The 25860-nt window shown below is 35.0% G+C and overlaps 1 protein-coding gene across 26 annotated transcripts in view; it reads right to left on the reverse strand.

Moving 5' to 3' along the window:
• COBLL1 (cordon-bleu WH2 repeat protein like 1) overlaps positions 1-25860 on the reverse strand; it is a 213727-nt gene that overhangs the window by 78919 nt on the left and 108948 nt on the right. For 16 of the 26 annotated variants that reach the window (XR_008546620.1, XR_008546619.1, XM_063791276.1 and 13 more), the window contains 5 exons: positions 23968-24169; positions 22023-22251; positions 21165-21203; positions 16482-16579; positions 16132-16368 (listed from right to left, as the gene is read on the reverse strand). Coding sequence is in view for 24 of the 26 variants with exons in the window: in XM_063791276.1 (XP_063647346.1) it covers positions 16132-16368; positions 16482-16579; positions 21165-21203; positions 22023-22251; positions 23968-24169 (805 nt within the window). In the remaining 2 variants the exon portion in view is untranslated. The remainder of the gene's footprint in view (positions 1-16131; positions 16369-16481; positions 16580-21164; positions 21204-22022; positions 22252-23967; positions 24170-25860) is intronic. The other 10 variants (XM_063791278.1, XM_063791280.1, XM_054679080.1 and 7 more) reach the window with 1 other exon arrangement.

Here is a 25860-nt window from a genome sequence, read left to right on the forward strand (position 1 = left end):
TCGCTTGAATCCCAGAAGCGGAGGTGGCAGTGAGCCAAGATTGCGCCATTGCACTCGAGCCTGGGCGACAAGAGTGAAACTCCATCTTGAAAAAAATGAATAAATAAATAAAAGAGTTGTTTGCAGTTTGTGTCTCCAATTTCTCTTATCCCACTTGAATCCTTTCAATGATACTTTTCCCAGCCTTTGATCCATTAAAAGGATTCCTATCAAAGTCACCAAAGACCTTGACTATGAAGAAATCTGTGGCCACTTCTCAGAACTCACTTATGAGACCTATTAGCAACATTAAACAAAGCTGACCACCCTCCTAAAATACATTATTTTTCTTCCAGGAGACCACATTTCTTACTCTCTATAGATCTGTACTCTCTGGCTACTCAGTTTTCTGTGTCTGCTTCTCTTCATCTCCTGATCAACACTGGTGTGACACAGAGTGTGGTCTGTGAACACATTCCATTTAGTATCTCTGCTCCCTCTCCAGAGGATCTCATCTATTCTCTTTAAGTATTATTTGCATGCCGATGAATTCCAAATCCACGTCTCTATCTTGGACCTCTGTTCTGATCTCCCCTTAATGTCTGAAGCCTCTTCAATTTAGCATGTCTAAAACTGAGATCATGATAATTCCTGTTTATCCCTCTGCCACATCCTATTCTCACAGCCTTCCCTGTCTTAGTAAAGAACAAGTCATCCTTCCATTCACCCTCATCTTGCATCTGTCACATCTCACACTGAGTCAACCCTTTTTTCCCTTCCCTTAGAAGACATCCAGCATCCAGCTTAACTGCTACTATGTAGTCTGACTCATCATTAGGAAGTACCTAATTAGACTCCGTCTCCACATTGTTTCCCTATAGTCCTTCAACATAGCAGCAAAAAGAATCTGCTATCTTTAAATAAGATCATAAAAAAGGATCCTATTAAAATGTAAGCCAGATTAGGTAACTTTGGTCAAAACCCACTAATAGTTCCCTTTATAAGTCCATTAACAACCTGGTGTCTAGCTTTCTCTGGCCTCTCCTTTGGTAATGGAATGGCTCACTCCACTCCAGCCACACTGGCCTCTTTGCTGCTCTTCAAATGCGCCGGCAGAGTTCCTCCATCACAGGGTGGTCACCCTTACTGCTCCCTGTGCCTGGAATGCTTTTTCTTCTGATAACTCGGTGTCCCTTCATTTTCTTCAGGCCATTTCTCAAAAGTCACTTTTTTTTTTTTTTTTTTTGAAACAGAGTCTCACTCTCCACCTAGGTTGGAGTGCAGTGGGTGACTTGGCTCACTGCAGCCTCCACCTTCCAGGTTCAAGTGATTCTCATGCCTCAGCCTCCTGAGTAGCTGGGATTTCAGGCATGCAATATGACACCTGGCTAATTTTTGTATTTTTAGTAGAGATGGGGTTTCACCATGTTGGCTAGGCTGGTCTCGAACTCCTGACCTCAAGTGATCTGCCTGCCTTGGCCTCCCAAAGTGATGGGATTACAGGCATGAGCTACCATACCCAGTCAAATGTCATCTTTTCAATGAACTCCTCCCTGACTCCCAACATTTCTTATCCCTGCTTCCTAGATTTATTTCTATGATGAGCATTTAATTGCTCTCTAACATACTATACAGTTGACTTATTTGCCTTGTACATTGTCTGCTCCCACTGGGGTTGACCACAGAGGCAGGGATTTTTTCCCCTACTATTTCACTCACTGCTGTATGTCCAGAACCATGTCTGGCTCACAGAGGGTTCTAAGTAAATACACCTTGAATGAATAAAAAAAATGAATGATATGCTGCCATCTTCATTTGTAAATAAAAGACCTTGACATACTCAGACCAGGGACATGTGTAAAGCTTGGGGCATTCTAGTCTTACAAGACAACGCAGGTACCTCTAAGGGAAGTGAACTAATTCATAAGATATTTTTCAGTCTTTATGCCTTGCTACACACCAAGAAAAATTTGGCAAATTTACTATTTTGTAATTTTGTAATATATCTGCCAGAGAGAAAGGGAAGCCTGCCCCCCAAAGAAAAGGGTTTGAGTTAGCCGTGCTCTTTGCCAACTGTGTTAGGTACTAAAGAGGAAGGCAGGTCACTTCAACAGGGAGAGAAACATTTAGGTCTACAGTGGCAGGAGCTTCACTGAACAAACCTCTCATAAACCCACTAACTGTGCCTCATAACAGGGGGGTGGGACAAGGTGGCACCAGGGAGATTTTACCAACAGTTGAAATGTTAAACTTCTTTCCTACTAGTTGGTAAAGAGCTGCCTCCAACCCCATCCCATTACTCTGATTCCTCCTCCAAAATTCTTCAGATTTCTCTGTAATCCAGCAAGAAATGAGTTAAAGCCTGCCACCCAAACTCAGATTCTGTTTCAGAGTCACTGAAGTCAATTCTGACTAAATATTATGATCATCCTGACTGGGGTAGGCATGGCGGTGGATTCTCAAAGGATGTTTGAAATAATTCAAAACAAGGGCCCGCTGCAACAAAAAGGTAAGAAAGAAATGCACCAAGGAATTGGCAGTATTTAAATATTGTTTTGAATAGAATATAAAGGTTAAATAGAAATCTTTCTACTGATAATGCCTTTGTGTTCTAAAACCTTCCCTTGATATCTTAAGAGTAACAAATTTAGGAAACATCAGAAAAAAGGCCAAAAGTTCTCCCAAAAGAACATGGCCCTTCACTTTAAAAAAATAATTGTCTACAAATCAAAAGCAGTAGAAGATGTGATTTTATTTCTTGGATTTACTTCTGTAAAGCCCTATTAAAGCCATGCTCCACTCCTATGGCAGATCTAGTTTACCAGTAAGAATGCAACAGGTGATCAATAAGTGGCAGCTTAATGCATGAAGCAACAAGAGCATTTGATTTTCCTCCCTAGTTCCATGTTTCCCGTGTTTCAACTGATTGCTTTCATGAGGTGTATAATAAAAATGTGTTCACCTTTAGGTCACATTCCTAATCTTTGTCACTTACTGGTCTTTTCCATGATAAAAGCAGCCATGACATGAATTTCTCAATGAGAGTGTCTACTTGGGAGTTAGAGCTCTTATATTTTGGTTATAATAAAGCAGACAGTATAGAAATAAAAATGGAGGAATATATACAGACTCACAAATTTTTATGAGCCTATTCATAACTCAAAGCCAGAATAACCATAGACTCATATATTTCATTATTCAGCCTAGAGGTCTTAAAATAAGCTAGCTTTTTGTAAAACAGAGTATTTATATTTTTATGGATAAAGAATTTAAAATTTGTCAAAACAGACATATTTCAGTTTTATAAATGCTAAATTTTTTTCAACAACATTTATGAAGATAACTGGGGGAAATGCATATTGAAAACACAAAGCCATGGACATCAGGGGAAGCATTTATTTTACAACCCTATTCTGTGACATTCACCACCCTTACCATGTTGTGCATGGGTATCATGATGGTAAATGGATATGCATTACTAAAGCTGAAATTTGAATTAAAGAGGCTAAGAAAAAAGACATTGGCTGGGTGCCGTGGCTCACGCCTGTAATCCCAGCACTTTGGGAAGCCAAGATAGGTAGAATATCTGAGGACAGGAATTTGAGACCAGCCTGACTAACAAGGTGAAACCCCGTCTCTACTAAAAATACAGAAATTAGCCGGGTATGGTGGTGTGTGCCTGTAATCCCAGCTACTTGGGAGGCTGAGGCAGAAGAATCGCTTGAACCCGGGAAGTGGAGGTGCAGTAAGCCAAGATTGCGCCACTGCACTCCAGCCTAGGCAACAAGAGTGAAACTCCATCTCAAAATAAATAAATAAATAAATAAAAATAAAAAGACATTAGAGGAAAGTGAACGTGATTGTCACTAATTGATATGACGTACAATTATGTGGTCTGTCATAACTGGAACTTACGCTGTTAATAATAGTTAAAACTTATTAAAGTTGAGGACAAAATGTAAATTTAACAACTGGTATAAGTCGTGCAAAGGCAAGAGTTTTGAAGAAATAAGAATAGTGAGTTTAGATAATAACCAACAGATTAATGAAGGACAGAAATGTAAATTTTCTTTTGAAATATGAGTAATATTCATATTAGCGTTCAAGGAAATAGCTTAATATATATATTTTTTGTTGTCTTATAAGACACAGAGGCAAGAGGTTTTATGAAGACTCTTGGAAAATAATTTCAATTATTTAAGAAATTGTCAAGGGAAGTTAAGATAATAAAAATCAAATAAAAATCAAATTGTGTGTTAACTAAAACATCACTCTTAACACAAAATGGAAGAACAACTGGGACTTGAGAAAGAGATGTTCTACATCTACTAAAAAACCTTCTCTTGGGGAGGCGCGGTAAAGTCTGCAGGAAAAGAAGGGACATTTAAGTTAGGAGACTTCGATATTTCTAAATAGACTGTAGCCAGGAAAGCACATGTATACACTGGGATTTACAGAGAATATACATATCTAACATGCAAGACTGGAGAGGCTCCAAACCCAGGAATGACTAATGCTAAAAGCAGCCTTACTAAACTGCCACAGCATTTAAGTAATATTTAAGTAATACACATCATGAATTTAGAATGCTGAAAAATTAAATTAAATTAAATTAAAAGGCTGGGAAGACCACTGATCCCTAAGCAGCAGCATTCTTTTTTTTTTGGAGACGGAGTTTCGCTCTGTTGCCCAGGCTGGAGTACAGTGGTGCGATCTCAGCTCACTGCAACCTCCGCCTCCCGGGTTCAAGCAGTTCTCTGACTCAGCCTCCCGAGTAGCTGGGATTACAGGCACCCAACACCATGCCTGGCTAATTTTTTGTATTTTTAGTAGAGACGGGGTTTCACCATCTTGGCCAGGCTGATCTTGAATTCCTGACCTTGTGATCCACCTGCCTCGGCCTCCCAAAGTGCTGAGATTATACGCGTGAGCCACCGTGCCCGGCCAGCAGCAGCATTCTTAAGCTGTATTTTCTTCTGTGCACTTTAGGAGTATGCTCCAAAGAGTCTCCCAATAGTTCTGCTCTTGCATTCATCAGAGCTAAACTACCCACTATTTCTGAATGTGAATTTGTCTAGTTGGAGAGAGGCTTACAGAGAGTTTGCAAGGTAGAAGGCGGCCCACTACAATGATTCCCAAAGAAATGGGTTTTGGAGCCAATCCAAGCTGTTGAACCAGGAAACACGCCATTTATTGTCTCTGTGACCTTCGGCCTCCTCATTCATGAAAAGGAAAAGTACTAGCACCTATGTCAAAAGGGGCTGGGATGCTTAAATGAAATGTTATATGTAAAATACATAGCACAGTGCCTAGCATACAATACATGCTTCATAACCATCAGCTGATATTATTACATGCAATTTGTCTGTTTTAAAGTACATGAAAGTGTTCTGCAAATAAAATAAGAATTATAGTTATACAGATGTTGGAGTAAAAAGCATAGGTAAAAGGAGGTATTTACTTTAAGATTGTACTCTCTGGTGACTGTGTTGGTAAGAGTCCTATTGGAATCAGTCTCAGTAATAATTAACCTTAAAACTCAACAGTGCCCAATGTTCAGGAACCGATGCTTAGTCTACTGTATAAACTTTCATTGTGGGTCTAAAAATCTCCACCTTTAAGTCAACTCAGGTCTCTTCAACATACTTTAAAGGACTTTAATAAAAGTTAAATATTTAACACTACTTTGTTGAATCAGTAATGAATTCATGGATATGTATTATAGTACATACATTTGAAATGTCTCATAAGCAAATTTAATGTGAAAAATTAAAGAACCATTTATAACTGTCTTCAGCTTTTACTACCAACAAACATTTACTTTGTTCAAATTATGACTACATTTTAAAAAGTGGTAGAGATTAAAATTTATTAAGTCTAAAGGCTTTACAAAATGAGAAAACACAGAGGTTTCTACTTACTAGGGGAAACTGCTTTGGTTAATCATTAGAGATGTTCAATTATTTACTTTAGTTAGAGTCACTGATAAGTCTGCTTGCCATTAATGAAAACTGCACTTCTAACAGGAATGCACATCACTGAATTTTATGGTCTGTAAACAGGAAAATACCACAAGGAGAAACAGAATCTACTAATGAAAGTGGCAAGGTCAGGTTGAAAACCATGCCAGATTGTTAATCCCCCAGAATTCACACCCAGATCAGAATTTACTGATTCAAAATCCAACTAAATTTAGCTGAAGAAAATAGAATCAAACGGCATTCAAGAGATTTTCTGAATACTTGCTCTGTACTAGTTATTAGATCACTTATTAATCATAGTTGAATTATAAAAAGTGGGTCATTGAAATTGACGTATCCTGGATTAAAGAGTTAAATGAAAGAATACATATGGAAAATAAAAACACTCAGGGGATAGAAACATAGAAGCTCGACTTCAATAATGTTAAATGTTTCTAATAGAATCTGTTGGTTCTGTTTATGATTTTCACAGGTGGAAAAGGGTGGGGTTAGTGGAGAGAATGTAAACAATCCCTTGAAATTGTCTTAAAACTCATGTTTTGTTTTTCAAGGGACAGACTCACATTATTCTTCTCCAACCTGGACATTCACAATAAACACTATTAAATAGTATAAAATATCTTATAAATTGACATTAATTTATGGTATTTGCTATTGTGTCCCAATAACTGAACTTTTCATATATCTGAGGGTCAAGTTTTAACTCTTAACTCTTGATGGAAGAATGTTAAAAAATTTTTACAACTTAGACAAGCAAGTCAATTTTAAAGTGTCATTATTATATATATTATTATTACACTATAATAAATGTAATTTAGAAGAATGAGGTCTTGTATTGAATTTGCAAAATAAGCTGTGAGTTTTTATCACAATTAAATCAGTTTTATGGTTGATGTGATAAAATTAGCTCAATCTCACAAGACACAAATAATGTATATAATGATGAGGAAAAAAATCACTAAATCCCAAATAAAAGTCGCCTCATAGAAGTTTTGGTGTCCACTGTTATATGTGTATCTTTTTACACCTGTATATACATAATGCACATAGATACACACACACACGTGCATGCAAATTTTGGCTTGTATTGTATGAAAGCATACATGCCAGTTTCTTTGTTATATTATTGTGATTTGTAAAAATAAAATGTTATCTTTTGGTGGGGTGGGGGAAGTTAATTTCTGATGTCCTGTATCTCCCTGTGCTACATCCTTTTCCTCTTTGGATGGCACTTCCTCCACACTCCTGAAAATCTAGGGCTTATGCATTCTATTTTCTTATTCTCTATATAAACCTGTTTTAAGATTCTTCACTGATGGCATAGAAAATCTTAGCCTGCCTAGGTTTTGTAGATTAAGAAAAGTCATATAACATCAAAGTGAAGGGGTATAAGGAATAGAGGTGGCATGTCAGATCCCAGACAACTATAATAACGAGAGAAGAAATAGGACAGCAGTACCAGGGCCTGGAGCTCTTACATCTACACTAGGCCAGCTATCACTATGTGGACAATTTTAATGCTGCTCCTACCAATCTGCTGAAATAAATATTATGAGAGGAAGCAATGAGGTTACAGCTGGGTTCACTTATATGTGATCTAAATACCACCACCAACAGTAACTTGTACCTTTTTGGTTAATAAAATTAAACCCATTCAGGGGATTCTGAGTGGCCAAGCTTGCCACTAGATTTCTCTTAAAGTCATCTACTTTAAAACTCATTATTAGTCAATGGTAACATGGTTACCATGGTTAACAAACTCATTAACCTAAGCATGTCGTCATCAAATATCAAGTCTTCTACCTCTTTTTAGTAATGCAATACCTATGCAATTGTGTTAACTTCTGTGTTACAGTCAGGAGTTTGGGAAGAAAGATGTCAGTCAATGTTTTATTTTGTTATTGTACTTTAAGTTTCTGAAATCCTCAGAGGAGTAATGCCAGGATTAGACACCGTCATCTCGTTAACGTTGATCAAACCAAAACAAGCATGTTCATCTGTTAGAGGCCAATTTTAAAAAATAGCAAAATAGCATAATTTTGTAATACTAGAGTTGGAAGAGACTTTGGGAAATTTAATTACACAATCTTATTCTACAGAGGAGAAAACTAAGTCATAGAGAAGTTCAGCAAAGGTGAAGGAAAAAAAATGACAACAGCAAAGAAGATAATAGACCTATTAGTAGAATTCAAGAGTCTCTCTCTCAGGCCAGGTCAGGACTTCTTCTTTCCAGCCCTTGTCTAGGCACAATAGAAAGAAACACACACACACACACACATTAAAAAATCCCATGTTATCCCCCTGTAAGTTTTTTCCATTTGTCTTCCTGAGGCAATCCGTGCTTTCATCAACCCTATGATACTTTGATAAAGTATATAAACTAAGTCTTATTCGTGATAATCCTCTGCATACAGCATTTAGTAAAAGCCCAATGATGAGGGTCTAGCTCAATGGTACATCTTGGATGAAAAAAAAAAAACCAAAAAAAAAAACCAGGATGAACCACCAGAAAGCAGAGCTCAGGATCAAGTTTAAAAGACAGGGAATGGTGGTAACCATGATTCCCTGTGATCACAGTGACGAGGATAGAGGTGTTTTTAGCCACAGGGTAGGAGAATGTGAATAATCTAGAAGTTAACCGAGTTTAGGACCTATACCAGAGTGAAGCTACAGTCAATCAAACAAACTGGGGCCAACTCAGTTCATCCAGAAAGGGAATTAAGGCTGGGAGCAGGCTTATCCCAGGGACACCTTAAGGTTATCACTGTGGCTCCAGAAAAGAGGCCTGCTTCTATCTGCCCTGGCCTCTGTTAACACATGCTGGTTACCAGAGAAATGCAAATCTTCCCATGAGGTCACAAACATCACAGAGATAGAGAGGCTAAGTAAACTTCATACTGGTAAAGTAAGCCTCCTAACAGTAATTATTTTCAATACTATTTTATTAACTCAGCATGTTATTTTAGAGACGTACGACTTTTTACATACTAATAGACAAGAATGAGAAATCCATATTAATTCCACAAATGACCTACTGCTCTTTGAATAATATATTTTTCCTTAAAGTTTAACAACTTATTAATTCCTCATAATTCATAGTTCTTTTAGGCTAGAAGTAGAACAGTCAGAAACCTAAAATGTAATGGCCCAGAGGGTTGTCATAAGGATTAAATAAGTAATGTTCTTAGAGCCTTGTCTGAAACATTAGTAAGCATTATATAAGCATTCACCATTGCTTTTGTTATTGTGATTATGACCCTTTGAAAATCTGATGAAAACTACAGTGGCAAAGTATGTATTATATCTAGGAAAGCCTTAAAAAGGGGAGCAGATTAAATATTATACTGTGTTGGTACATTTCTCTACTGAATGAAACCAGTCATATTTTTGGAAGTACAGACAGCTGTATTCTGTACAGCAAACTGCAAATGCCATGGTAACCACTGTTCCTAGGCAATTGTAGAATTATGCGTGGTGGTCCACTTTCTATATAATAAATATAAGAGGAAAATGGAGGGGGAAATAAAATATAACAACCTGTGTAAAAATCTAAAAAGGGGGATGTTTCTTAAACATTGCAAATACATACTCTATTACAACAGAGGGTACAACCTTACATACTCTATGTAAAATAACTAGGATTAAAATTAAGTAAAATAGCAAAATATGTACCTGTACATTTCATAAGTATATGACAATACATCATCTTATCTGCTTATAAACCATGATATATATTAGAATATAAAATTGCATAAAAGATGAATAATGTAAAACATTTAAAAATTAAGTCAGTTATTTTAAAACTAACACTCTAGGTATTAAATTTCACTTGCATAATACTAGATGGCAAAGAGTTTCCATTTCTCAATAGTTGAGTGTTTGTCTGAAGCAGGATGCAAAATGAGATAAAATAAAATGCCCAGTGAAGATCATTTCTTACAGTGTTTCCAGCCACAATGTAATATCCCAAAGAAAATAATGTGCCATCCCCGTAGCCAGGAGAAAAATTGATTGCTGTTGTATATCCATCATTCCAAGCAGCAGTCACACCAAATGTGCCAAATGAAAAATTCTCCAAAAGGTTCTGTGAATTCTATGGGTCAAGATTACCAAATACTTTTCCCTGACTCTTCTTCCACTTATTCAAATGTAAAATCAGCTTATGAGGCTAATTTGTCAATAAGACCAGAACATACTTTGGCCACTGATTTTATTAAATGTGCTCTTCATAAACTCTTGGTCAGCAGATACAGTGCAGAAACTAGATTTCTGAACTTAGATTTATCTGAGAATTCTAAGTCACTTTCAATTTAAGTCAATGTAATCGAATTTCTGACTTCCCATTTCACAAATGACAATCTTATCGTAAATAACTGTGTACATTTTATATAAGAATATATGTTATATGGTTCATATAAATAAAGCATGATCTATTATATGTCTTGTTGCACAAATGGCATTTCAAATCATCAGGAAAAATCATATTTAAAAAATGCTCAAAAACTACCAAGAAATACTGCCAGAAAATTTCTAATGGGAAAGTTTGCTTTTCAAATGAACATTTTCATAGAAGATGATATATTCACCTTCATAGGAAAAATGACATGAGACTTGAAATAATGTGAAAGAGGGTACAGAGAAATTTAGGGATTTGAAAGGATACTGCAGCAATAATAGTAAAATATGTGTTCTTCAAAATGTATTCTTTAGATGGAAAAAATAATTTTAGATGCAGAAATATTCTAAGAAAGCTTGGGTTAAATCATTTGCTAACTTGGATCTTTGCTATCTCGGCTAACTTTGAATAGTCTTTGGAAACTGCACAGTTAGTTTGTCAAAATTAGCTCAGCAAATCAACAGCCTTTTATGTGAGCATTTTCAGTATAAGCTCTAAAAAAACACCATCCATATACTTTAATTTGCTAATATTGAGAAATATCTTAGAAGAATGAGGCAAATTATTAAATATAGACAGCCAAAAAATATAAAATAAATGTGGTTGACAAAATTTTTCCTAAGCTACAGATTTACTGACATCAGTAAACCTTGACTAAGGCAAACATAGTTTCTGTGGCTCTTAAAAGAACAAGAAAATGCATTAAAAACTCAAAATGAATAAAATTGCTAATTATAAATCCCTTTGTCATGTGTTACTGACATTTATCTCTCTAGCTTTATTTACCCGCATGAATAAGCATTTTCTACTTCTCATGCAATGTAACTATTTCCAATATTTTCTTTCTGCTTTATTAAAATGTGCTTTGGAGGAAAAAAATGGAAAAATTATAATACTGTACTTCTGTCAAACAGCGCACCCTTGTGGTTTATTTTGTATCCTGAACAATAAAAATTAAATAAAAGTGTCTACAATTCACATACTTAGAACCAATTTGGTCATACATATTTTTCTTCCAAGTTATGTTTTCCTCAACATGCTATCATTTTCAATCACTAAAAATAGTGACATTTTACATTTTCAAATTGAAAACTAAATTGTTAAAATAGATACAAACGTTTATAGTGATAATGACCATCTTTGATTTTAAATTTAAAACAAGCAAGCAGTGAAATAAGTATGATTCACTTGTACATTCATATGTTTTGCTGAATTTCCTGAATATTTGCATCTGGCTATATAAACCACATTTTTACTATTTTAAAATTCATTATTATTTTTTAAAGACACGGTCTCACCCTGTCACCCAGGCCGGAGTGCAGTGGTGAGATCACAGCTCATTGCAGCTTTGAATTCCTGTGCTCAAGTGATCCTCCCACCTCAGCCTCCTGAGTAGCTGGGACTGCAGGCACACACCACCATGCCTGGCTGATTTATTTTATTTTATTATTTTTTGTAGAGGCAGGGGTCTTACTTTGTGGCCCAGGCTGGTCTTGAACTCCCGGCTTTTAAGTGATCCTCTACCTCGGCCTCCCAAAGTGCTGGGATTACAGGCATGAGCCATCAAGCCTGGGCTATAAACAATTTTAATTCAAGGATCAATTATATTTATATGCATTATGCAATGTACAGTATAGTTTAGTTGGACCTTAAGTTTTCAATATAACCTTATCTAAATTCTGGCTTTTCTATAAAAGCTTAAGAAATATATTGCTAAAAATTACATGGTCCAATTACCATAAAAGTAAATGTAAGCAATCTTTAAGTTAACCACGTACTTCTGAAAATTTACCAGATATATGAATGACATACTAAAATTTTACAATATAAGTGTGACACACTCTCATTGTATATACTATACCTGGCTATGAAAAGAGTGATTAATGTTTACTTATCAATTCTCTTGAACACCTACCATGTTACAGAATTTTGCTGGAGAACACAATTCCTGCCTTCTGGGTGGGGAAAAGAAAAAGGTAAAATTTAACAATGCTGCAAGCATTAAGCCATAATACAACCCTAAAGTTTATCCTTAGAGGATGAGGTAAGTAAGTCATGTTATACCCATCAATTTAATATTATTCAATCCTTCAAAAAGGGAAGCCCTTTATGAACTGCTAAGAATATCCAGAATAAATAATTCCATACCAAGAAGTATAACATGCATGTAGTATATGGCCACCTGAGGAAAAAAAATATTTAGCATGAATACTGGTTTTAATATGCATACATTATCTCTGGAAAGACACACAAGAAACTGTTAACAGTGGTTGCCTCTGGGCAGGAGAACTTGGTGGGGGATAGGGAAGGAGAATTTTTACTGTATTCCTCTTTTTATCTTTAGAATAACATATAAAACCTATACATAATGCAAATTAAGAGAAAATAAAAAGGGACAAGAGGAACAAATTCAGAGAAGGTAAAGATTATTCTGCGCTGGAATCTTCAGAAAACTCTCCATGAATCTGATAAAAGAATGGACATCCTTTGGATGGGTAAGTAGAAATGAAGAAGATGGAAGTGGGGCCATTCCATTCTGAAAAGATACAGAACACAGGATTTTTGCATCAGCAACAATAAGTCAAATCTTCTGGTTAGAGATAGAAGTATCCTATCCTATCAATGATGAGGCATTAAAAAGTTTAAAAGTAAAATTGTGATCATTCTGTAGAGGATCTTGAATGCCCAGAAAAATGACAACAAGCTACGCAAAATTTCTGAACTGAGAAGTGATAATTAAGAAATACAAATGCGGCAGCTTGCCACGTTGAGAATTTCAAAGACACATTAAGTACTGGTTTTCTCTTTATACTCTGTCCTGGATTTCTCTACAAAAGATGTCAGCAGAGGGAATAAAAGACATCATGAAGGGAGACTGAATGAAGGATTTGTCTCTAATTAGATGTAAAAAGAAAAAAAAATCAAAGATGAACTTGAGCTTTTCAGTCTGGTGAAAAACAATGATTCGGATCTTAAATACGTCTTCCAGGTAGTGATGAGTCAATAGCAACTGTGAATTCAAATTGCAACTGGAAGAATACCGAGACTGGAATTACGAAGTTGATGTACAGTTTCCTAGGGCTGCCCTAACAAATTACTGTGACTGGGTGGCTAAAAACAACACAAATGTATTCTTCCACAGTTCTGAAATACAGAAATCCGAAATCAAGGTGTTGGTGGAGTCATGCTCCCTTTGAAGGCATTAGAGAGAACCCTCCCTTGCCTCTTCCAGCTTCCACTGACTCCTGGTAATGGTTCGCTGTGGCAGCATAATGCCAATTTCTGCCTGTCTTCACACGACCTTCTCTGTGTCTCTCTGCCTGTGTGTCTCCTCTTCTTATAAGGATACCTGCCACTGGATTTGAGCCCACCTCAAATCCAATATGATTTCATTTCTAGATCCTTAAGTACATCTGCAAAAATTCTATTTCTAAATCAGGTCAGAATCACAGGTTTTAGAAGGGTTAGAGCTCAGACATACCTTTTGCAAGGAACATATTCAAACCACTACAGTTGAGAACCATTAGCCCACAAACTCAAAAAAGAAGAGATGTCTTCTCTGAATAAGTGCAGAAATATAGACCAAGACCATGGATTTAGTACCTCCAAATTTAGAAAATGAATAAAAGAAACAGTGACAAGAAAAAAAAAATAGAAGAGGGCTGAGATATAAGAAGAGGCTCAAGACCAAGGAAGAAAAAGACAAATCAAGACCAAGGGGGTAATTAACCACATCAAATATATCAAGAAGTTAGTTGCAGAGATGCCTAGGAAGGTATGAATTTTTGTGTGCACTACAGCTTTATCACTAAGAATTTTTGCAATGAATAAATAAAAAATGGTTCTTCAGCTTCTCTAGGGAAAAACAAATAAGTCTGGGTCCTACTGAACAATACATCAAAGAACTATCCAGATGTCCAGATCAAAAGAAAAAATAATTAGAAAATTGTATAAAGATGCGTAGTTTGCCAAAGGCAACATACTAAAAAAAAAAGATTACTTAACACAGGGGCAGCAACTGGTCACAGAGCAGAGGGAGAGAATCAAAAGAAATAGCTTTCAGTGAGGTCACTGGTGGCACAGCCCAGAATTTTAAGAAACAGACTATTAGAAAGACAACATAGACCTCTTGGGGAGCCAAGTACAAAGGAAGTTTACTGAAATAGATTGGATGAGGACAGCTGGAATAAAGATTTGTGAGCATGGGCTAAAGTATATTTCTATATATATTAATATATGCAAAAAGGTAGCTACTCAAGAGTATAATTTACACTCTTCTATGATACAACAACCCTAAAAATGCTACTTATTATTGTGAATAAATTTAAAAGGGCTACAAGCACAAAATAAAGTCTTTGGGACCCTGACTTGACCCCTGCTTACCATGCTTAATTTCAATCTCTGTTTCTTGCTCATGTCCAGGCAAGCCATAGTGTTCACATTCCTGCGTCTCTGAACAGGGTTCCTTGGCCTAATGCACTCCCACACATATAAGAGTGAACTCAAGAATCATCTCTCCGTGAAGATTCTCCCAACTCTCAAGCAGTTACCCTGCAAATTCTTTGTCAGTATGTGACTCTATCACTTGACAAAAACATTATCCTCCTGATTTGTGAGATTAGATGAGATTTTATAAGATGAGATTTTATACCACAAATACTAAATTAGACAAGAAAGTCTTCATAGAAATAAGAAACTTAATAGATAATTTTCCAAGTACTGAGGTTAAGCATTTTCAAAATTCATTTCTATCTCTTTGAGTTGCACGTATGATAGCCTATAAACTACATTTTAAAACTATGGTTAATTTTTTTTAAGTCAAGGAAGCACAGAAATGTGTACCAGGTGCTTGGGAAGAGTTAATTTACTTCAGCATTGCATTTACTAAGCCCCCAAGGGGGAAACAAAATCTTTCAACTAGATACAAGAAAACTTCTCAGTGTCTCAATTATCTCCAAATAAAATCTGCTCTCAAAGTTACTTAAATCATTCTTTCTGATTACCAGCAACAATATATACAGTCTCATCTTCAATCATATATACCTAAAAATTCATTTATTTTTCACATGGATAAAGCAAGGAATATGCAGATTGTTTAGTCATGAAAAGTAGTTTGCAAATGGATCTCCACAAAATGGCAAACTCGGAAAATTTGAGATTAAAGGTGAGTAATAATAAGAAACTTTGAGAAAAAGGTACACAAAGAACTGTGCTTTGAAGATAAGGGTGCATAAAGGTAACTGTGATATATTCTATATAAAAAGGCTCATTTTCTTTTTTCACTGTGGAGTATCTATGTACTAGGTAGATACCAGGCTATTCCCTGGAGAATCTGAGTCAGGTCAAGAAAATACGTGTGGTTAGAAACCCATGAACACAACTCAAAGACTGTGTTACTGTATAAAAAAGAACTATTCAAAAATAAAGACTGTATTTCCATTCCTATTACATGCACCTAGCAAGAGCCCCTAGTTAGGCCTTAGTAAACCAAGACTTTAGGTTTTCAGATTTTTTTTTGCTTGAATATGAAAGTTACTTAAAATGGACATTTATCCTTTACTGCATCACAGACCTGTACGTACATAGAAGATCTATTCCTAGTACCAATCTTAGAATGAGCTATTCATCTTATTACATATTAGTAACTGTTACTAATTACCAACTGTTATAGGACTACTTCTTACTAGTCTACCTAGAAAAGATGTTAGGTAAGAGGAAAAATAAATGGTATGCTGCCTCATCCAAAAAAACAAAATAGAAAACAAAACTACGCACCTTATCTGTCTCATCCACGCTCATGGATTTCACTATACAAGAAGCAGGCCTCTCCTGGATGTGTGCAAGGTCTTGGGGGACACTCTGAGATGCTGGCATCGGGGGCAGTGGAGCCCGCCTCTTCTTGGGTGCATCCGACGGCAGGGTGTTGGAAATATATGGTTTGGAAATGGTATTGGACCTTGTAAAAGTCGGGCGGTGCTTATTTACTAGAGGGGTTGCAGGGGCACTTGCAGTCTAGTAAAGAATGACAAAGACAAAATCTAGTAATTTCAAGATATTAGTAAAAAGCATTAGTAATTAAAAATAATTGAAGAATCTTACAAAATGCAATATAAGAAAATACTTACTTGGTCTCGCTTTTTCTTACTGCGTTGAAAAAAACTGAAAAACCCTTTATTTTCTTTCTCCTTCATAATATCTAGGTTTTGTGATATTTGGCAGGACTCTAAAATAGAAGAAAAGCATCTTACTTTTGTACGTGAGGTTGACTGTTCACTTCCAAGATTTCTTTCTCTTACTTCCCCTTTGCAAACTTATCTAATGCTAAAAGCTACTAATTATAGTCTACAAACAAGCACCTTAAATCTTATTAAGTTCTCAAAGCAACAAGCAAATATTGTTCCTATTTCACAGCAGAGGAAACTGAAGCTTAAAAAACTAAGATACATAATCAAGGCCAACACTCAGGAAATGACAGAGCTACGACACAAACTCTATTTTTTTGACTCAGAGTCTGTGTTCTGCTTTTGAAGTATAGAAGCAAAATAGAAAGGACACTTCAAATTACACAAGATATGAAATCGCTACCACACACTTTGTTCCTTTTTTTGATTATACTTTTGTCTCACAGCTAAACAACTATGAAATATCTTATTCTACAAAATGTGAGTCATTATAATTGCTCAGTACTTTGTTAAATGTTTCATAAAAGTTATTTCTTTAATAGGGTGGGTCTCAACTGGGACCAATTTTGTCCCCCAGAGGACATTTGACAAAGTCTGGGGACAATTTGATTGCCACCGTTGGCAATGGGGTTAGGAGACTGTGCTGTCTGCATTTACTGGGTAGAGGCCAGTGAGGATTCCAAACACAGTACATTGCAAAAGACAGTCCCTAATGACAGAATTATCTTGTCTCAAATGTTAATAGTGCTGAAAATTAGGAAGCCCTACTTTAGTTAGAAGGGCAAATGTCAAACCTCAAGGTTGTATACATAATATTTATATAAAATTTTCCAAAAAGCATCTCCTAATTTCAACTGAAGGGCCTACAAACAATGACACAGCCAGTAGTGCTGAGCCTCCCTGGCCCAAATTGGCTATAAATTCCATTTCCCATTAAAAGAAACCATGATTACTTGAGAATGGTTGATTCTCTCTTGGTATCAAAGAATCTACAAGATAAGCTTGGGACATCTAGCCATACTAGAAAGAATGCTATCAAAGTCTACCAGGTTGTGTTAAAAGGACTCAGGAACCAACTTGAGACGGTTTCTACTGGTAAAAATAAGGATAATTTGGACATCATAAAAGTAACTCAATAAACTGAAACATGTCACATGTGTTTAATTTCATACGTTCATAATGATACTAAAAAAAAAACCTCTTTGTTCACCTTTGTGTTATGCTAGAGAACCAGTCCATTATTTTAAAAACTGATGAAAGGAAATCATCCAAATTTTATTATACCTTTTTCTTTTCTTATTTATTTATTTATTTATTTATTGAGACAGTCTTTTTTTGAATCTCACTCTGTCGCCCAGGCTGGAGTGCAGTGGCGTGATCTTGGCTCACTGCAACCTCTGAGTCCTCGGTTTCAGCGATTCTCCTGCCTCAGCCTCCCAAGTAGCTGGGACTACAGGCATGCACCCCCATGCCTGGCTAATGTTTGTATTTTTAGTAGAGACAGGGTTTCGCCATATTGGCCAGGCTGGTCTCGAACTCCTGGCCTCAGGTGATCCACCCGCCTCGGCCTCCCAAAGTGCTGGGATTACAGGCATGAGCCACCGCATCCAGCCTATTCTACCTTTTTCTGATTGAATTCGACCTATGTAGCAGTCATATAGCTGACACGCAGAACCTTGCTTTTTCAGTAATATTGATTGCAATAGACTTTCACCATTTTTCAACTCTTAATTAACTAAGATGTAGACAAAGATCATTGATGGCTAACATCAGAAAAAAATAACTCGTTGTTACATGTTTGCTGATGGAAGTACACAGCAACACTTGTGAAGTATTCTTGCCAAAAAATCTCTCGCCAAAATCTGATCAAGCCTCTAGATTTAACCATCAATTTACAGGAAATAGAGGGGAAATTTACATTGAAATAAAATTTCAATGACATTGGCAATAAGTTAAACATTAAGTGACACCACAGGAGGCAAACAGTAAAAATCTGAACACGGGAAGCTATAAAACAAATGACCTAGTTTCTTCAATAAATGAGTAGCGAATTTTTCTAAAAGGTTGGAAAAACAATGAGTGGTGATCTGTAAAATTAAAAAAAATTTCTTCTACTAAGCAACATATGGATTTTATGGTAAATCACAATATAATTTCAATAACATTTGACATAAAATATTGTGTATTAAAATTTGTAAGACATAACTAAAGCTAAACTAATAGATAAATATATAGTCTTAAATGCTTTTATTTAAAATACCTGTCTAAAAAAACCAAAATAAATTATGGCAAAATAGGGACTACTTCAGGAAAGGAAAGCTAGTTAACACCAAATAAATATAATAATACAATATGCCTCAATAACATATGAAAGGAAAACTATTTTACAAAGTAAAACTTTTAAATCTGATGATTCAAATATTAAATAAGCAGCATACATTCTGCACAATGAGTTTGACAATGCTAGCAACTAATAATAACGAACACGTAGATAGTACTTTATGGTTAAAGTTTTTTTGCATGCCTAATATGTTTCTTAGAATGACCTTGTGAGGGAAGTATCAAAAGTTATCACTCTGAGCCCTTTTTCTCATTGGAAGATGCTAGCATTTACCCTGCAGGATATATATATACACATATATATATATATATATATACTGAAAGCAGTGGTATTACTCCATTACGCTCTCAGGAACTATAAGTGAACAGAGAGTTTTAGTAACTTGCACAAAGACAAACAGGCATTAAACAGTAGAACTAAAACTGGTATCCATTTAAAGATTATTTATATTTGTATTATTTTTAGATTTGCCACTATTTCAATTTAAGATGGAATACACCGCTTATCGCATATGGATACACAATTAAATTTACTCAGAACAGTAGATGAAAAATTCTTATGGTTGTGCAATACAATAAATATAACCAGAATATTTTTTATTTTTTATTTATTTTTTTGAAACGGTCTCACTCTGTCACCCAGTCTGGAGTGCACTGGCAGGGTCATGGCTCACCACAGCCCTGACCTCCCTGGGCTTAGGTGATCCTCCCACCTCAGCCTTCTGAGTAGCTGGGACTACAGGCATGTGCCACCACACCTGGCTAATTTTTGTATTTTTTGTGGAGATGGGATTTTGCCATGTTTCCCAGGCTGGTCGCAAATTCCTAGGCTCAAGCAATCTTCCCACCTTGACCTCCCAAAGTGTTGGAATGATAGGCGTGAGCCACCGTGCCTGGCCCATATGGTTATTTTTGGTGAAGAAATTTTCAGGTACATGGTCACCCTCCACACTAGTTAGCCCTTAAGTTTTCACTTAAAGCTCTACATCAGGGATCATAGCAAGTCAGGTTAAACAGTAAGACAAGCAAAGGCTTTAGCTTACTTAGAAAAGCAACTCAAATACTGTAGTTTCCTGTTTCTAGAAGGCAGGCTAAAAATAATTGCATGGTAAGTTCTAAGTTTTCAAAATAGTATCAGAAAAAATAAGGAGGCAAGGGTAGTGACAGCATTTGGATTGACTTTGTAGATTCTGATACTGTAAACTTTCTTAATTTTAATATTTCACTGTCTTAAGATTTGTCCACAACATTTCATATTCTGAATAAACCACATCCTTCCATTACTGGAAGGGATATTAGAAATCAGTGCATTCGACAACCTCAAAATGAGGCCAGAAAGTTTATGGAATTTGCTTAGGATTATGCAGATAGAGAGTGGCAAAATTAGGAGTAAAAGTCAAGTACAAGTAATAAAATGTTATTGCTAGAAAGAACCACAGAGACCACTATTTCTAATCTCCTATTATTATAGAAGTAGAAGGTGAGATTTCACTAACACATAATATATGCAGTTTGTTAAGGCTTGTTTTTTTAGTAGGCTAGTAATTATTAGGGTAATCAATTATTTGAGACTTTTTCTTAATGGGTGAAAAAAGACTTCCACAATTTATTATTGGGCAATTTTTAATACAGTTTTTCTCTATGAAAGGAATGTATGCCCATTATATAATTCTGTATTATAAAGAAAATAAATAATAAAAAAATCACATACCATAACCCTACCACCCAAAGGTAACCACTATTGAAATTTTTTATGTATTTCCTTTCAGCAATTTCATATAAAAGCATTTATTCACCTATTGTGTTAAACACACTTATATGGTATAAAAGCTAATTTCAACATAAGCATTTTCCATCTTATTACAAAATATTCACAAACAATGACTGCAAAATTTCATATGATTAATATAACACCATTATTCTGAATTACTGTTCAGTGAAATAATCTGAAATGCTTCCTTGGTACTACCAAGCTATTAGCATTTGTACCCAGTAAAGATCCTAGTAAATCATTTTTCCTTGTATGAGAGTAAAGAATATGTTTTCCCACACTGTTAGAATAATTTTTAAACATTTGTTGAAATGAAATTATTATAATTAAATTCAGAAATCAAGGGGAAGGAACCCATACATTTTTCAAGGAAATAAAACCCAAATATTTTCTAGGTTAAAATCTCATACAGAATGAACACGTTAGTGATGTTAAGAAAGGGTAAAATTAGAAGCTTAATTTCAATATATCCAATTTCATGTTATAATGTGTTTCTACTGATTCATACATCTTACCTTGTAAAGATGACTTACTGAAGACAGTAACAGAAGTGGCTACAGAAGGAGGGGTATAAAAGAGGGTAAATTGACTGTGAAGATGATGTTTGTTCAAGTATAAAACATCACTGAGTTGAAAAAGTAGTCTATGGATTACATAAAGCCACCACCTCAGGATAAATTTTGAAGTCTCTATGCAAAGAGTATGTAAATAATTGTCAGCTTCACTAAACTTTTATTTCTCTTAGTGAAACAGATTCATGTTGAATAAATGTTTGCATTTGTCTACTAGACATCATACAAACCAGCATTATCTAAGATCTCCAAATTTTAATACATCATTTCTATAGATTAAAACTGGGAGCTATTTCAAAAATTTTTTGAATTAGACTGATACATTTCATAAGCCAACTTATTTTGGTGTTGACCTTAGGAAAAATTTGGCAAGAAACTTCCAAACTTGAATGATAATTAAGACTCAGACAAAATCATAGTGAGTCCACAGTAATTCACACTTGATTAGAATAACAATGACTTTATATGTAAATTTTTATTTTCTGTTTAAGCCTCAAAGCCATGAAGAATGAAGTTAAATCCTACCAAAAAAAAAATCAAAGAAAAAATATAAATTGTGGATGATGGCTAAAAAGACAAGTTTTAATTCCAATTTCAATAACTGAAATTAAGTTATTATATTTAACTTGATTTATATTTATTAATTTTGTTTTCTTATTCCTAATGCCAAGTAATTACTTTTATCTATAGGACCCATTAACTGCCATTATGAACTTGAGAACACCTTCATACAAACACAATGCACAAACATATACAAATATACACATCCCACTAAATAAATAAAATAAAAGTCTTACTTACCTCTGTTGACATCCATCGCATATAATTCTCTTAGTCCCAGGTCATTAAGAGATTTTGTCAAGTCGAGAGGCTCCTGCGTTTGATAATCTTTCAACAATAGTGTATGCAACGGATCAAACTCACATTTGCTACATATAATAGGGGCAAGCTCTTGAAGCGATGCATGTGGACTCACTCTCACTATGGTCTTCTGTGTTTTCTTAAAATTAATCACTACTCTCACAGTTTTCTGAAACACATATTAAAGCCATAGTTGTACCATAATTCACTGAAACAAACACTCTACAATAATGTCTAGAATAATGAGATAACCTACAGTTACATATTCAAACAATAAACAGTACTTTCCTATTTGGTGTGAAATTCTCTTTTTGATTAATGTTACTTCCTAAATCCAAAGCAAGTTCTTAGAAGCAAACACATTAGTTTATTTATTAAATAATCCAACCATTCTATAGTAAGATTTTAATTAAATTTGACCCTAAAAAACTAGCCTCATATCTAGTACTACTCATGTTTTCACTTTGTTCCTTAAAATATTTACTTTAAAATTAGCAAATATACATAGTACAAAATTATGTATATTTTATCCTACCCTTTGAGGAATATTTATCTTTCAAATAATTTCTCTATTGCCTCAATAAAAAGGGGTATTTTGGTTAAGTCACTAAAATTTTTGTTTCTATTTGAAACATTATAAATGAGATAATCCATATGAAAAGCTTAGCAGACTTCCTGGCACATAGTCATTTATCAATAAGAGAACATTAGCTATTGTGATTAATTTTTGTTGTTACTATTACTACTTTGGCTAATTTTAATGTTTTAGTAAAGAATATTTAAATCTCTTCATTAAATATCTAGTACTAATAATTTAAAATTACTAGGAAGATTTTAAGTGTCTCATCATTTTATGTAATTGAATTAAATCCTGTATGGAACTTAGCAACATGAGACCATACTAAGTGAAACGTACATTTTGCAGGTCCTTAAAGACCTTTATTCACAAAACTAAGACCCTTTGTATAATCCCATGCTATAGCATAAATATAACTATTTCCATCTAGAAAAACAGCAGGGATATGTAATAAACACCTAGACAGAAACAAATACCTAGACAGAAGGCAGTCCAATATCCCAATATATATTAATAATATTAAATCATATATTGTAGAAAGCAAGTATGTTTTAATATTTTCAAAAACTCAACTTCTTTGAAAAAAGCTTCATAACAATATGAAGAAAATGCAAGAATATGTATATTTAAGTCACATGTATCAATTTAATATACAAACTTTTATATATATTATTAAATGAAAATGGTTGATGTTCATAATGAGAGTATTTCTTGAAACCCATAAAATTCTACCCTATTGCTTATAGCAATGGAACAATTTTAATAAGAACTGATATTAGAATTATTGTGGTTAAACATTTTTGCATGAAATTTGTACATTAAAGAAAATGGAGTTAATGTGTGGCACACATTAATAGTTTAGATGTTAATAAATTCAAACACAATGAAGAACTCGAAAACAAAACAAAAACACACATACAAATAGATGTTAGTAAGTTACAACTGCTGCTTACCAAGTACACAGAAGCCAAAAAATTACTTTAAGAAATTATTAATTTTCATGAAAAGACTCTAAAACCTTCCTTTACATATACTTTTTAAAAGAGTAGCTTAAAATACAAATCATTCATAATTGTTACATTCTTATGCAATCATATTGATCATTTTAGAGCATTAAATCTAAAGTACTGCCCAAATTCTATTTAATCCACGGATCAATAGCCAACTGAATCCTAAACAAAGTGCCTAGAAAAACATAATACTCACATTCACATCAAATTTAACCAGGAAAGTCCATTTTTATTTCACTTACATTGAGCTGCTGATAATGACTGAATAAGACATCAAAATATATAATGGAATTCTTACCTCTGGTATTATAGGTGTAGGTTTTTTCTTATCCAACATTTTCGGCTTTAAAATTACCTTCTCTACCTCCAACATTCCTATTGGTGTGTTTGGCTTAAATTTAATGTGGTTCTGTTCAGCTGACAACAGATCGATTGTGTAACTTGATGGATTTAAGTGATACTGTGCACAAAGGAATATCAACAAGTCCATCATAGGTTTACTGTAAAACAAGAGTATTTCATTACCTGTTATTGTTTTGAGGATTTTCTTAGAATGCTTGTCTTCAATAGATAAACAAGGCTACAAGATAGTTTTTGGAAAAGCAGCTTAAATATTGAACTACAGGCCAAGCTACAGACCAAGGCAGGAGGACTGCTTGAGCCCAGGAGTTGGAGACCAGCCTGGGCAACATGGCAAGACCCTGTATCTACAAAAAATAAAAAAAAAAAACAATAGCCTGCTGGGGTGGGTGTGTGCCTGTAGTCCCACCTACTCAGGAGGTGGAGGCCAGAGAACAACACGAGCTCTGGAAGTTGAGGTTGCAGTGAGCTGAGATCACGCCACTGCACTCCAGCCTGGGCAACAGAGCAAGACCCTGTCATAATAATAATAACAATAAAAACAACAACAACAACAACAAAAATAATCTCCAAAAAAATTGAACTACAAGATATTTAAACAGACAAAATTGTAATAGTTAAAAAGTCCTGGGATAGTCAAGAGAGCATAGATCCTAGTGTCAGTTCAACAACTACTTTTATGTTTTTACCAAATTGTTTCCAAATTATAAATTTCAGGAGGAGGAGTCCTTTCCTTACCCAAGAGCAGTCCTTCACAACACATTATTTGTAATATAACATTGGCAGTCTTTAGCTTATGAATTGGTTACAAAGTTCTCATAAGAATGAAGCATTTGGAACCACCACCACCACTTTTTGGCTTTAGAAAACAGACTGTAAATATCTGCATAGGAAGTCCACAAAATCCTAAAAGGTGTAGTACAAATTCTTTAATCATCCAAAGGTTATGAATATTCTCTAGGCACTGGAATCACAGTACAAGTATTATAGTATATCTGTTCTCATAGATCTAACACTCTACTGGATGAACTAAACCCAGTGTCAGCAAACCACAATGTGCAGGTCAAAATGGGCCCACAGTCTGTTTTTGTAAATACAGTTGTATTAGAAAATAGCCATGCCCGTTTGTTTATATAACGTCTCAGGCTGCTTTTGTGTTAGTTACAACAGCAGAATGGAGTAGGGTGACCACACCTACTATATAGGCGTAGCCCACAAAGCCTACTATTTTTATTTCCTGGCCCATGATAGAAAACGCTTATCAGCTCTTGTGCTAGAACATAAAATTGAAATAAAGTAAATGCATGAGATAATTTCAAATAATGAATGAATGTTTAATACTATTGGTAATACAGGACTTATTTCTATAGAAACTTTCATACCCAACTTGGAATTCAGGGATACTTACCAATTTTTTGCTTCCCTTTCCATAGATTCTCATTGTTGACACAGACTTATATTTTCATTCATATCACTGACAGAACAACATAGTCTCTGAGTCTTTCTTAATACTGTCATCCCTTAAGGAAAGCACACTAAAAAATCTTTTGTATCATGTGCTTTCCCCAAATGTCAGGTGATCCTAAACTGTTAGTTCACACTTAAGAATAAGGCACTAAACCGCAGTGTGTACATCGTATTTTTACGGATGGAGGCATAGGTTCATGGGATTCACTTTAGGGTAATCGGGTAGCCAGCCATCTGCATCCCACCTCGAAAGGGAAATGCACATATTAGTAAAAAGTTATTCTCCAATTTCTTGACTAGAGATATAAACCTGGTTACTGGCTTTTGGGAACTTGACAGGGAAATGGGGCTAGAAATCCCACCA

This window comes from Pan troglodytes, chromosome 13 (assembly GCF_028858775.2).
Source record: "Pan troglodytes isolate AG18354 chromosome 13, NHGRI_mPanTro3-v2.0_pri, whole genome shotgun sequence".
Taxonomy (NCBI): domain Eukaryota; kingdom Metazoa; phylum Chordata; class Mammalia; order Primates; family Hominidae; genus Pan; species Pan troglodytes.